General features: G+C 48.1%; 1 protein-coding gene across 2 annotated transcripts in view; it reads left to right on the top strand.

Moving 5' to 3' along the window:
• The window catches only part of LOC144499945 (beta-arrestin-1), a 157,842-nt gene that overhangs the window by 116,075 nt on the left and 28,774 nt on the right, over nucleotides 1-12,993 (top strand). For both annotated transcript variants that reach the window (XM_078222662.1, XM_078222661.1), the window contains exons 4-8: nucleotides 17-61; nucleotides 2,980-3,176; nucleotides 8,071-8,130; nucleotides 12,346-12,413; nucleotides 12,812-12,947. In XM_078222662.1, coding sequence (XP_078078788.1) covers nucleotides 17-61; nucleotides 2,980-3,176; nucleotides 8,071-8,130; nucleotides 12,346-12,413; nucleotides 12,812-12,947 — 506 coding nt within the window. The remainder of the gene's footprint in view (nucleotides 1-16; nucleotides 62-2,979; nucleotides 3,177-8,070; nucleotides 8,131-12,345; nucleotides 12,414-12,811; nucleotides 12,948-12,993) is intronic.

The following is a 12,993-nucleotide window of genomic DNA, read 5'->3' as shown; positions in this document are numbered from 1 at the left end:
CTCTCTCCTTCCACAGATGGCGTTGTGTTGGTGGATCCAGAATATCTGAAGGAAAGGAAAGGTAGGGATTGAGAACACTTCCCTCACAGGTATGGAGATTTCTGACTGGTATCTGTGACCAGAGACCAACCTCAAAGCACAGAAATAGCCAACAGAGAACAAAGAAAATTACAGCACAGGAACAGGCCCTTCGGCCCTCCAAGCCTGCACCGACCATGCTGCCCGACTGAACTAAAACCCCCTACCCTTCCGGGGACCATATCCCTCTATTCCCATCCTATTCATGTATTTGTCCAGACACCCCTTAAAAGTCACTATCGTATCCGCTTCCACTACCACCTGTGGCAGCGAGTTCCAGGCACCCACCTCCCTCTGTGTAAAAAAAACTTGCCTCATACATCTCCTTTAAACCTTGCCCCTCGCAACTTAAACGTATGCCCCCTAGTAATTGACTCTTCCACCCTGGGAAAAAGCTTCTGACTATCCACTCTGTCCATACCCCTCATAATCTTGTAGACTCCTATAAGCTCCGAGGAAGGGTCATCCAGACTCGAAACGTTGGTTCTATTCTCTCCTAATAGATGCTTTCAGGCCTGCTGCGATTTTCCAGCATTTTCTGTTTGTGTTCCACAGAGTATGGTGGTTCCTGTACCCGGGAACAAGAGTCATTGGTAGTGGTGTGAGAATGGACAACTATTCGGGCACACGGAGTTGGGGGTAGTGTGTTAAAGTGGATTGGGGACTGGCTATCCGACAGGAAGCAAAGAGTCGGAATAAATGGGTGTTTTTCCGGTTGGAGGAAGGTAACTAGTGGCGTGCCGCAGGGATCGGTACTCGGGCCGCAACTGTTTACCATTTATATAGATGATCTGGAGGAGGGGACGGAGTGTAGGGTAACGAAGTTTGCAGACGACACAAAGATAAGTGGAAAAGTGAATCGTGTGGAGGACGGAGAAGATCTGCAGAGAGATTTGGACAGGCTGAGTGAGTGGGCGAGGATATGGCAAATGGTAACGTTGAGAAATGTGAGGTTATACACTTTGGAGGAAATAATAACAAATGGGATTACTATCTCAATGGAAACAAATTAAAACATGCTACCGTGCAAAGGGACCTGGGGGTCCTTGTGCATGAGACGCAAAAGCCCAGTCTGCAGGTACAACAGGTGATCAAGAAGGCAAATGGGATGTTGGCCTATATTGCGAAGGGGATAGAATATAAAAGCAGGGATGTCTTGATGCACCTGTACAGGGCATTGGTGAGGCCGCAGCTGGAATACTGTGTGCAGTATTGGTCCCCTTATATGAGGAAGGATATATTGGCATTGGAGGGAGTGCAGAGAAGGTTCACCAGGTTGATACCGGAGATGAGGGGTTTGGATTATGAGGAGAGGCTGAGGAGATTGGGTTTGTACTCGTTGGAGTTTAGAAGGATGAGGGGGGATCTTATGGAGACTTATAAGATAATGCGGGGGCTGGATAGGGTGGAGGCGGAGAGATTCTTTCCACTTAGTAAGGAAGTTAAAACTAGAGGGCACAGCCTCAAAATAAAGGGGGGTCGGTTTAAGACAGAGTTGAGGAGGAACTTCTTCTCCCAGAGGGTGGTGAATCTCTGGAATTCTCTGCCCACTGAGGTGGTGGAGGCTACCTCGCTGAATATGTTTAAAGCGCGGATGGATGGATTCCTGATCGGTAAGGGAATTAAGGGTTATGGGGATCAGGCGGGTAAGTGGTACTGATCCACGTCAGATCAGCCATGATCTTATTGAATGGCGGGGCAGGCTCGAGGGGCTAGATGGCCTACTCCTGCTCCTATTTCTTATGTTCTTATGTTCTTATGTTCTTATTCCCGTGCCAGTCTCAAATCTGTTTGAAGATCAGCAAGCGTATATACAAAGACGTGATTGGTTAAATAGAGGAGAGTGTACATGAGAGTGTGGGAGGGGGAATGGGTGGGTAGAGTCAGTGATAGGGAGAGTGTACATGGGGGTGTGACTTTTATTTGATTTGATTTGATTTATTATTATCATATGTATTAACATACAGTGAAAAGTGTTGTTTCTTGTGCGCTATACAGACAAAGCATACCATTCATAGAGAAGGAAACGAGAGAGTGCAGAATGTAGTGTTACAATCATAACTAGGGTGTAGAGAAAGATCAACATAATGCGAGGTAGATCCATTCAAAAGTCTGACAGCAGCAGGGAAGAAGCTGTTCTTGAGTCGGTTGGTACGTGACCTCAGACTTTTGTATCTTTTTCCCGACAGAAGAAGATGGAAGAGAGAATGTCCGGGTTGCGTGGGGTCCTTAATGATGCTGGCTGCTTTGCCGAGGCAGCAGGAAGTGTAGACAGAGTCAATGGATGGGAGGCTGGTTTGCATGATGGATTGGGCTACATTCACAACTTTTTGTAGTTCCTTGCGGTCTTGATGTGGGAGGGGATTAAATGGGTGGGTAGAATCAGTGATCGGGGGAGAGTGTACATGGGGTGTGGGAGGGGGGAATGGGTGGGTAGAGTCAGTGATGGGGCGGGAGTGTACATGGGGTGTGGGAGGGGGAATGGGTGGGTAGAGTCAGTGATAGGGGGAGAGTGTACATGGGGTGTGGGAGGGGAATGGGTGGGTAGAGTCAGTGATGGGGGAGAGTGTACATGGGGTGTGGGAGGGGGAATGGGTGGGTAGAATCAGTGATAGGGCGGGAGTGTACATGGGGTGTGGGAGTGGATTATATGTGTGCGTTGAGTCAGTGATGGGGGAGTGGAGTGAGCGTAGATCAGAATGGAGGGAGTGAAGAAATGACAGGGCTCGTGTCAAAATTGTTCTGCTCTGTCACAACATCAGAATAAGTTGCAAATTGGATATTGGCGATGGATTGTCAGCATTGTGCTGCCCTGGAGTGACTGCTGCAGAGACATGTTGGCCCAGCCCTGTTTACAGGTGGACAGTGTAACCAACTGATAACTCTTCCCCATCTTCGCAGTGTTTGTCACCTTGACCTGTGCCTTCCGGTACGGTCGGGAGGATTTGGATGTGCTGGGGTTGACCTTCCGGAAGGATCTCTTTGTCGCTAATGTCCAAGCTTTTCCGCCAGTGGCCGAGGAGAAGAAACCCTTAACTCGCCTCCAGGAACGTCTGATCAAAAAGCTGGGTGAACACGCTTATCCTTTCACCTTCGAGGTTAGTCCCCTGATTTACAGCCCTGATGCCAAACACTAAGGGTGGAGTTTATTGCGGAGACAAGCATGTGAGCTGAATAAGAGAGACCATCTTGCATCCATAACTATGCAATGATGTGGAGATGCTGGTGTTGGACTCGGGTGGGGCACAGTAAGAAGTCCCACAACACCAGGTTAAAGTCCAACACGTTTATTTGGAATCACCAGCTTTCAGAGCCTTCATCAGGTGAGTGGAGAGGTAGGTTCACAAATATGGCACTTATAGGCAAAGACACAACTGCAAGATAATTACAGATTGGAATGTGAAGAATGGTTGGAATGAGAATCTTTACTGGTAATCAAGTCTTTACAGGTACAAACAGTGTAAGTGGAGAGGAATAATCATAGGTTATAGAGGTGTGAATTGTCTCAAACCAGGACAGTTAGTAGGATATTGCAAGCCCAGGCCAAATGATGGGGGGTTACAGATAGTGTGACATGAACCCAAGATCCCGGTTGAGGCCGTCCTCATGTGTGCAGAACTTTGCTATCAGTTTCTGCTCAGCGACTCTGCGTTGTCGTGTGTTGTGAAGGCACCTTGGAGAACGCTTACCTTAAGATCAGAGGCTGAATGTCCATGACTGCTGAAGTGTTCCCTGACAAGAATGGAACACTCTTGCCTGGTGATTGTCAAGCGGTGTCCATTCATCCGTTGTCGTAGTGTCTGCATGGTCTCCCCAATGTACCATGCCTCGGGACATCCTTTCCTGCAGCGTATCAGGTAGACAACGTTGGCCAAGACGCAAGAATATGTACCATGTACCTGGTGGATGGTGTTCTCACGTGAAATGATGGCATCCATGTCGACGATCTGGCACGTCTTGCAGATTAACTGTCCTGACTTGAGACAATTCACGCCTCTTTAATCCGTGATTATCCCTCTCTCCACTCGCATTGTCTATACCTGTAAAGACTTGATTACCTGTAAAGACTCACATTCCAATCTGTAATTATCTTGCAATTGTGTCTTTGTCTATATATACCGTGTTTGTGAATTCATCCTCCACTCACCTGATGAAGGAGCAGCGCTCCGAAAGCTCATGATTCCAAATAAACCTGTTGGATTTTAACCTGGTGTTGTGAGACTTCTTTCTATAATTATGCAAGACTTATTCAACAACATGTGTTTATATAGCACCTTTAACTAAGACCGCCTATTGCCATTTCTGTAATAACTTCACCCAGCTTCAATCCTGCCTCAGCTCATCGACTGCTGAAGCCCTCATCCTGACCTTCTTATCTCCAGACTGGACTTTTTTTTATTCATTCGTGGGACATGGGCGTCGCTGGCTGGTCAGCATTTATTGCCCATCTCTAGTTGCCCCTTGAGAAGGTGGCGGTGAGCTGCCATCTTGAATCGCTGCAGTCCATGTGCTGTGGGTTGACCCACAATGCCGTTAGGGAGGGAATTCCAGGATTTTGAACCAGTGATAGTGAAGGAACGGCGATATATTTCCAAGTCAGAATGGCGAGTGGCTTGGAGGGGAACTTGTAGGTGGTGGTGTTCCCATGTATCTGCTGCCCTTGTCCTTCTAGATGGAAGTGGTCGTGGGTTTGGAAGGTGCTGTCTAAGGATCTTTGGTGGATTGCTGCAGTGCATCTAGTAGATGGTACACACTGCTGCTACTGAGAGTCGGTGGTGCAGGGAGTGGATGTTTGTGGATGTGGCACCAATTAAGCACCATCGCAACATTCCCCAGACTGCTCTACAACATTCTATCCTCTGTAAGCTAGAGATCATCGAAAAACTCTGGATGTCTCTGTCTTAACTAGCACCTGAGCCGGAAGGCCACCTCCACCTTCAAACCCAGCAACGAGGAGTGTCAAATCCAACCCCCTCCCCCTCACCCCAACTCTTCCAGCCCCAGAGCCCTCCAATATGAACTTTTAGTTCTGACCTGTTGTGCATTCCCAATTATAGTCACTCCACCGTTGGTGATCAGAACTTCAGCTTCTCTCATCCTCTCTCCCTCACTTTCCTCCTGTAAGACTCTCCTTAAAATCAGCACAGCAGCACACAGTGGTTAGCACTGCGGCCTCACAGCGCCAGGAACCCGGGTTCAATTCCTGGCTTGGGTCACTGTCTGTGTGGAGTCTGCATGTTCTCCCCGTGTCTGCTTGGGTTTAATCCGGGTGCTCCGGTTTCCTCCCACAGTCCAAAAGACGTGTTGGTTAGGTGCATTGGCCGTGCTAGATTCTCCCTCAGTGAAGTAAATTTTATTTATGAGTCACAAGTAGGCTTACTTTAACACTGCAATGAAGTTACTGTGAAAATCCCCTAGTCGCCACACTCCGGCGCCTGTTCGGGTACACTGAGGGAGAATTTAGCACGGCCAATGCACCTAACCAGCACGTCTTTGGACTGTGAGAGGAAACCGGAGCACCCGGAGGAAACCCACGCAGACACAGGGAGAATGTGTAGACCCCACACAGACAGTGACCCAAGGCCGGAATTGAACCTGGGTCCCTGGTGCTGTGAGGCAGCAGGGCTAACCAGCAGTGCTACCCCAACAGGCATGGGAGTGTGGCGACTAGGGGATTTTCACAGTAACTTCATTGCAGTGTTAATGTAAGACTACTTGCGACTAATAAATAAAAAACCTACTCTTTAACTGAGTTTTCAGACGTTGTCCCTAATATCTCCCTATTTGACTCAGTGTCTAATCCCTGTTTCATTAACAGTCCCTGTGAGGTGCCTCGGGACATTTTGAAACATCCCACAGTTCTTCACAGATACGTGATCAAACAAACCTTTCACATCAAACCACGTGGGGAAATGTTAGGGACTGATCAAAAGCCTGGTCAGAGAAGTAGGTTTGAGAGGTTCAAATAAAGGAGGGAGAGAGACAGACGGAGAGATTTTGGGAGAGAATTCCAGAAATGTGGACCCAGCGGCTGAAGGCTGATGATCACAGTGAGAAGTCTCACAACACCAGGTTAAAGTCCACCAGGTTTATTTGGAATCACGAGCTTTCAGAGCGCTGCTCCTTCATCGGGTCAGTGGTGATGCATAAGATGCATCAAATTGGTGATGCGTAAGAGGCCTGGACTGGAAGAGAATGAAGATCTCAGAGGTTACAGTGATGGAAAGAAACATAGAAACTAGAAGCAGGAGGAGGCCATTCGGCCCTTCGAGCCTGCTCCGCCATTCATTTTGATCATGGCTGATCACCAAAATCAATATCCTGATTCCCCCCCCCATATCCCTTGATCCCTTTAGCTTCATGAACTATATCTAATTCCTTCTTGAAATCAGACAATGTTTTAGCCTCAATTACTTTCTGTGGTAGTGAATTCCACACATTCACCACCCTCTGGGTGAAGACATTTCTCCCCACCTCAGTTCTAAAAGGTTTACCCCTTATCCTCAAACTATGAGCCCTGGTTCTGGACTCCCCCAGCGTTGGGAACAAGGGACAAGGGAATGGAGGGAGTTTGAAAAGAAGGATGAGATTTTTAAAATTGCTGATCTTTCCTGCTGAGTTTAGCTTCCCAGTTCAGTTAATTATTCCCGTAAAATATCAATATGTTTGTGCAAAACGTAATTGATTGGATTTGTATCCTTGCTGAAGCCAAATTGTTGCTTTGGTTGAATCTGAATCTGAATCTGTGGTGACTTAATGGACAAACACCTCCCGATTTCACGGATGTTGCTACGAGCCGTGGTGAGTGCTGTCGACACACTTGTGCGCCACTCATCAACTGTTTCTGTAATAATAACATTCAAGCACAATAATGCGGACACTGGAATCGGAAACAAAAACAGAAAAATGCTGGAAAATCTCAGCAGGTCTGACAGCATCTGTGGGGAGAGAATAGAGCCGATATTTCGAGTCTGGATGACACCTCGTCAAAGCTCTGACGAAAACTCGAAACATTGGCTCTCCTCTCTCTCCACAGATGCTGTTTGATTTGATTTGATTTATTATTGTCACATGTATTAGCATACAGTGAAAAGTATTGTTTCTTGCGCGCTATACAGACAAAGCATACAGTTCATAGAGAAGGAAAGGAGAGAGTGCAGAATGTAATGTTACAGTCATAGCTAGGGTGTAGAGAAAGATCAACTTAATGCGAAGTAAATCCATTCAAAAGTCTGACAGCAGCAGACTGTTCTTGAGTCGGTTGGTACGTGACTTCAGACCTTTGTATCTTTTTCCCGACGGAAGAAGGTGGAAGAGAGAATGTTCGGGGTGCGTGGGGTCCTTAATTATGCTGGCTGCTTTGCCGAAGCAGCGGGAAGTGTAGACAGAGTCATTGGATGGGACGCTGGTTTGACTGATGGATTGGGCTACATTCACGACCTTTTGTGGTTCCTTGCGGTCTTGAGCAGAGCAGGAGCCATACCAAGCTGTGATACAACCAGAAAGAATGCTGGTTACATGATGCATCTGTAAAAGTTGGTGAGAATTGTAGCGGACATGCCAAATTTCCTTAATCTTCTGAGAAGGTCAGATCTGCTGAGATTTTCCAGCATTTTTATGTTTTTGTATCAGTTGTTTTCTGCTTTGGTTGTGTTGCCACCACAAATTAGCATCCATATTCTGCCACCATTTCTTAATGAACGTGTTTAAGAATGCGATAATGACCAGATAACCAGAGTTATGATGTTGACTGAGGGCTGAAGGAGTAATATTGTCCAGAATACTGGAGTGTCAGTGTTGATTTGTTACACTTGAGTCCTGAAGTGGGTCTTGAATTTGGAGTCTTTGTGATTCAGAGTGTGCTCCACTCTCAGCTACAACTGACAACAATGGTGCTGTGATTGTCGATCAGGTGATGAGGAGTTGAATGTTCTCACAGACACAGTGAAGATGCTGCTACTGATCGGGAGATTTTTATTCCTTGTTTTCCAGATTCCTCCCAACTTACCTTGTTCAGTCACATTGCAACCAGGACCGGAAGACACAGGAAAGGTATAACTGCCATCCTCCCTGCAATTTCTTGTCAAAGAATCATAGAATCTACGGCACGGAGACAGACCCTTCGGCCCAAACTGTCCCATACCGACCATAAAGCTCATCTAAAGCTAACCCCGTTTGCCTGCATTTGGCCCATATCCCTCTAAACCTTTCCTATCCATGTATCTGTCCAAATGCCTTTTAAATGTTGTCAATGTCCCTGCCTCAACCACTTCCTCCGGCAGCCCATTCCACAGATGTACTACCCTCTGTGTAAAGAAAGTTGCTCTTCAGGTTCCCATGAATTCTTTCCCTTCTTATCTTAAACCTATGCCCTCTAGTTCTCGATCCCCCAACCCTTTTATCCTCCTTTATACCCTCTCTTTTTCTCCTTGTCTCTTTTGTCCTCTATTTCCTACCTTCTTTCTCCCTTTTTCTTGCTCCTTCTCTCCCCTCAGCCTCCTCCCCTGTTCACTGTTTTTTCTCGATGTCGTTTGTTCCTCTTGTTCATGTCCTGTGTTCACAGAATGGAATGGAAAACATTGACTGAGTGATTCAACAACCTGTCCCCACCTTCTGCCAATATCCGTCAATCCCACCCATCATCCCCTAGATTTCCTCAATCTCACCCATCATCTCCCCATTGGAGTACCTGAGTACAAAAGGTGTTGAGCATGAGAGCAGGGAGGTTTTGCTGAAAGTTTACAAAGGTCTGCTTTGTAACTGGGTGGGTAGAGACAGTGAAAGACACTCACCCATTTTCTAACTGCATAGAGAGAAATGAATAGACAACTTGAGGTTGTTTCTGGAAAGATAGTATTGAAGGGTAGAATAGTTACAACCTGACCTTGCCAATAAAATCCCCCATCCCTGGAACCATTCTAGTAAATCTCCCTCCCTCCCTCCCTCTCAAGGACCCTTAGATCCTTCCTTCAGTGTGGTGACCAGAACTGGGCTCAATATTCTAATCGGGGTCAAAATTGTGGACAGCACGGTGGCACACTGGTTAGCACTGCTGCCTCACAGCGCCAGGGACCCAGGTTCGATTCCCGGCTTGGGCCACTGTCTGTGTGGAGTTTGCACATTCTCCCCGTGTCTGCATGGGTTTCCTCCGGTTTCCTCCCACAATCTGAAAGACGTGCTGGTTAGGTGGATTGGCTATGCTAAATTCTCCCTCAGTGTCAGGGGGACTAGCTAGGGTAAATCTGTGGAGTTATGGGGATAGGGCCTGGGTGGGATTGTGGTCGGTGCAGACTCGATGGGTTGAATGAGCTCCTTCTGCATTGTAGGGTTCTATGATTCTATGATTCTAATGATCCTTGACAAGATCTTCATTTACATATTTAAATTAGTTATCGACCTACTTGGGGCAGGCAGACCATCCACTTCAGCAAAATACCCCGACAAAGGGGGATCATGTCGGGGAGTCAATCTGATCAGGCTCCCCGTGACGCTACTGATCATTCCTCACCTCCCACCCTTTGACCTCAGAGTCATTAAAAACTCAGCCCTGAGTCTTCTAGAGGCCACAGGAATCACAGCCATTGGCTGGAGAGCTTGTCAAGACCTTTTGCTGCCTCTTTTTGGGAAGGTCCGTCACATCCTGTACCACTCAGGCAGTGACTGGGCCAACTACCAGGATCGAGGGCCCCAGGAGCTGGCCAATAAGAGGCCAACAGATCTTCTCTTGGGGAGGGCGGTGGTTGCTGCTGATCTGACACACACTAGGCCCCGGACCCCAGTATAGCTGAATGATGGCAGAGGGAAGGTTGCAGGATTGGGGGGTCACGATGGATGGGGAGTGTGAGGGGGGGTGAGCAACAAGAGCAGAGTGGTAACACCCAGCAGCACCCCCCCTTTTCCTGATGCTGCTTGATCAGGCACTTAGTCCCGTCTCACTTGCGAGCCCTCAATAACACGCCAGGGTTTGCCTGCCATGCTCCCCACGTGGTCAGCCCACTGCCTACCATTGGGTTAATACTGGGATGAGATCTCTTGGGTGGGTATTAATTGGCTCATAGAAATCATAGAAACCCCACTGTGCAGAAGGAGGCCATTCGGCCCGTCGAACCTGCACCAACAACAATCCCACCAAGCCCTTATCCCTACATATTTACCTGCTAATTCCTTTAACCTACGCATCCCGGGACACTAAGGAACAATTTAGCACGGCCAATGCACTTATCCCGCACATCTTTGGACCGTGGGAGGAAACCGGAGCACCCGGAGGAAACCCACGCAGACACGGGGAGAACTTGCAAACTCCACACAGACAGTGACCCGAGGCCGGGAATCGAACCCGGGTCCCTGGAGCTGTGAGGTAGCAGTGTTAACCACTGTGCCATCGTGCCACTCTTCTGGTCTCTATTGGCAGAGGGGCAGCAAGGCCATCCAAGGATCTTCCCACCAATGGCTAATTGGGGTCAGGCACTGGGAGGTGGTGGGAGCTCCATCACCAGCCACCAGACTGACTAAATTACCCACTCGGGAAGGGCACAGGATTCTGCCCATTGAGCCTATCTTACCTCTCTCTATCCTTTCTGTAAAAATGCATGGCCTCACACCTCTCTGTATTAGATTCCATGGAAATGATGAACAATGTGTATTGCTGGCACCAGTTAACATAGAAACATAGAAAAACTACAGCACAAACAGGCCCTTCGACCCACAAGTTGTGCCGAACACATCCCTACCTTCTAGACCTACCTATAACCCTCCATCCTATTAAGCTCCATGTACTCATCCAGGAGTCTCTTAAAAGACCCTATTGAGTTCGCCTCCACCACCACTGACGGCAGCCGGTTCCACTCGCCCACCACCCTCTGTGTGAAAAACTTCCTCCTAACATCTCCCCTGTACCTATCCCCCAGCACCCTAAACCTGTGTCCTCTTGTAGCAGCCATTTCCACCCTGGGAAAAAGCCTCTGAGAGTCCACCCGATCTATGCCTCTCAACATCTTATATACCTCTATTAGGTCTCCTCTCATCCTTCGTCTCTCCAAGGAGAAAAGACCGAGCTCCCTCAGCCTATCCTCATAAGGCATGCCACTCAATCCAGGCAACATCCTTGTAAGTCTCCTCTGCACCCTTTCAATCTTTTCCACATCCTTCCTATAGTGAGGCGACCAGAACTGAGCACAGTACTCCAAGTGGGGTCTGACGAGGGTCTTATATGGCTGCATCATTATCCCCGGACTCCTAAACTCAATCCCTCGATTGATAAAGGCCAGCACACCATACGCCTTCTTAACCACCTCCTCCACCTGTGGGGCCGATTTTAGAGTCCTATGGACCCGGACCCCAAGGTCCTTCTGATCCTCTACAGTACTAAGAGTCTTTCCCTTTATATTGTACTCCTTCATCCCATTTGACCTACCAAAATGGACCACGACGCATTTATCTGGGTTGAAGTTCATCTGCCACTTCTCCGCCCAGTCTTGCATCCTATCTATGTCCCTCTGTAACTTCTGACATCCCTCCAGACTACCCACAACCCCACCAACCTTCGTGTCGTTGGCAAACTTACCAACCCATCCCTCCGCTTCCTCATCCAGGTCATTTATGAAAATGACAAACAGCAAGGATCCCAGAACAGATCCCTGGGGCACACCACTGGTGACCGACCTCCATTTAGAAAAAGACCCATCTATACCCACTCTCTGCCTCCTTTGGGCAAGCCAGTTCTGGATCCACCGGGCAGCAAGCCCCTTGGATCCCATGCCCTCTCACTTTTTCTAGAAGCCTTGCATGGGGGACCTGATTGAACGCCTTGCTAAAATCCATATAAACCACATCTACCGCCTTCCCTTCGTCAATGTGTTTAGTCACATTTTCGAAGAACTCCACCAGGCTCGTAAGGCACGATCTGCCTTTGACAAAGCCATGCTGAGTATTCTTGAGCATACTAAACCTCTCTAAATGCTCATATATCCTGTCCCTCAGGATCTTCTCCATCAGTTTACCAACCACTGAGGTTAGACTCACCGGTCGGTAATTACCTGGGCTATCCCTATTCCCCTTCTTGAACATAGGAACCACATCCACAATCCTCCAATCCTCCGGCACCTCTCCCGTCTCCATCGACGTTCATTGCCTCTATGTAAAGGAGTTAGCTCCCTGCACTGACTGGCATTGATGGACCCGCTAACCAACCACCTTGCCTCATTCTATTTGGGTGAAGCTTCCATTTTCTGATACTCACGGATGGTTTTCCTCTTTATCTTCACCTAGGCTTGTGGGGTGGATTTTGAGGTGAAAACATACTGCGCAGAGAACCTGGAAGAGAAAATTCATAAAAGGTAAAGCCCCTTCCTCTTCATTGACTCTGGAAAATGAACGTTGGGTGTGGGGGAGGGTGGGGTTGCAGAAACACATTGTCAAGCAAGTTTTTTTGTTATTCATTCGTGGGACATGGCTGTCGCTGGCTGGCCAGCATTTATTGCCCATCCCTAGTTGCCCTTGGAGGGGAACTAGCATGGACTTGCTTGGATATTGAATGTGTCAAGTAGAGAAGGTGGGTCCAGGGAGTTTCCAAAAAAGGGAATGTCCACCACGCCACCAAATTATCACTCCTTCTCCTCTACCTCGGAGATAAGAATTCTGCCCAATTTACTGGGCATTGTCCTGAGCTTCTGTTGGTTATTGTTGATGGTGTTAGGATGAATCTTATCATACACTTCATACCCTGTGCTGGCAGGAACTCAGTAAGGCTGGTGATTCGTAAGGTGCAATACGCCCCAGAGAAACCTGGACCACAACCCATGGCGGAAACCACGAGACAGTTCCTCATGTCTGACAAACCCCTCCACCTGGAGGCATCACTGGACAAAGAGGTGAGGGTCTGTGGGAGAGGTGAGTCGCACAAAGGCATCGCCAGCC

Source organism: Mustelus asterias, chromosome 10 (assembly GCF_964213995.1).
Source record: "Mustelus asterias chromosome 10, sMusAst1.hap1.1, whole genome shotgun sequence".
In the NCBI taxonomy this organism is placed as follows: domain Eukaryota; kingdom Metazoa; phylum Chordata; class Chondrichthyes; order Carcharhiniformes; family Triakidae; genus Mustelus; species Mustelus asterias.
This window is presented reverse-complemented; position numbering and strand designations above follow the sequence as displayed.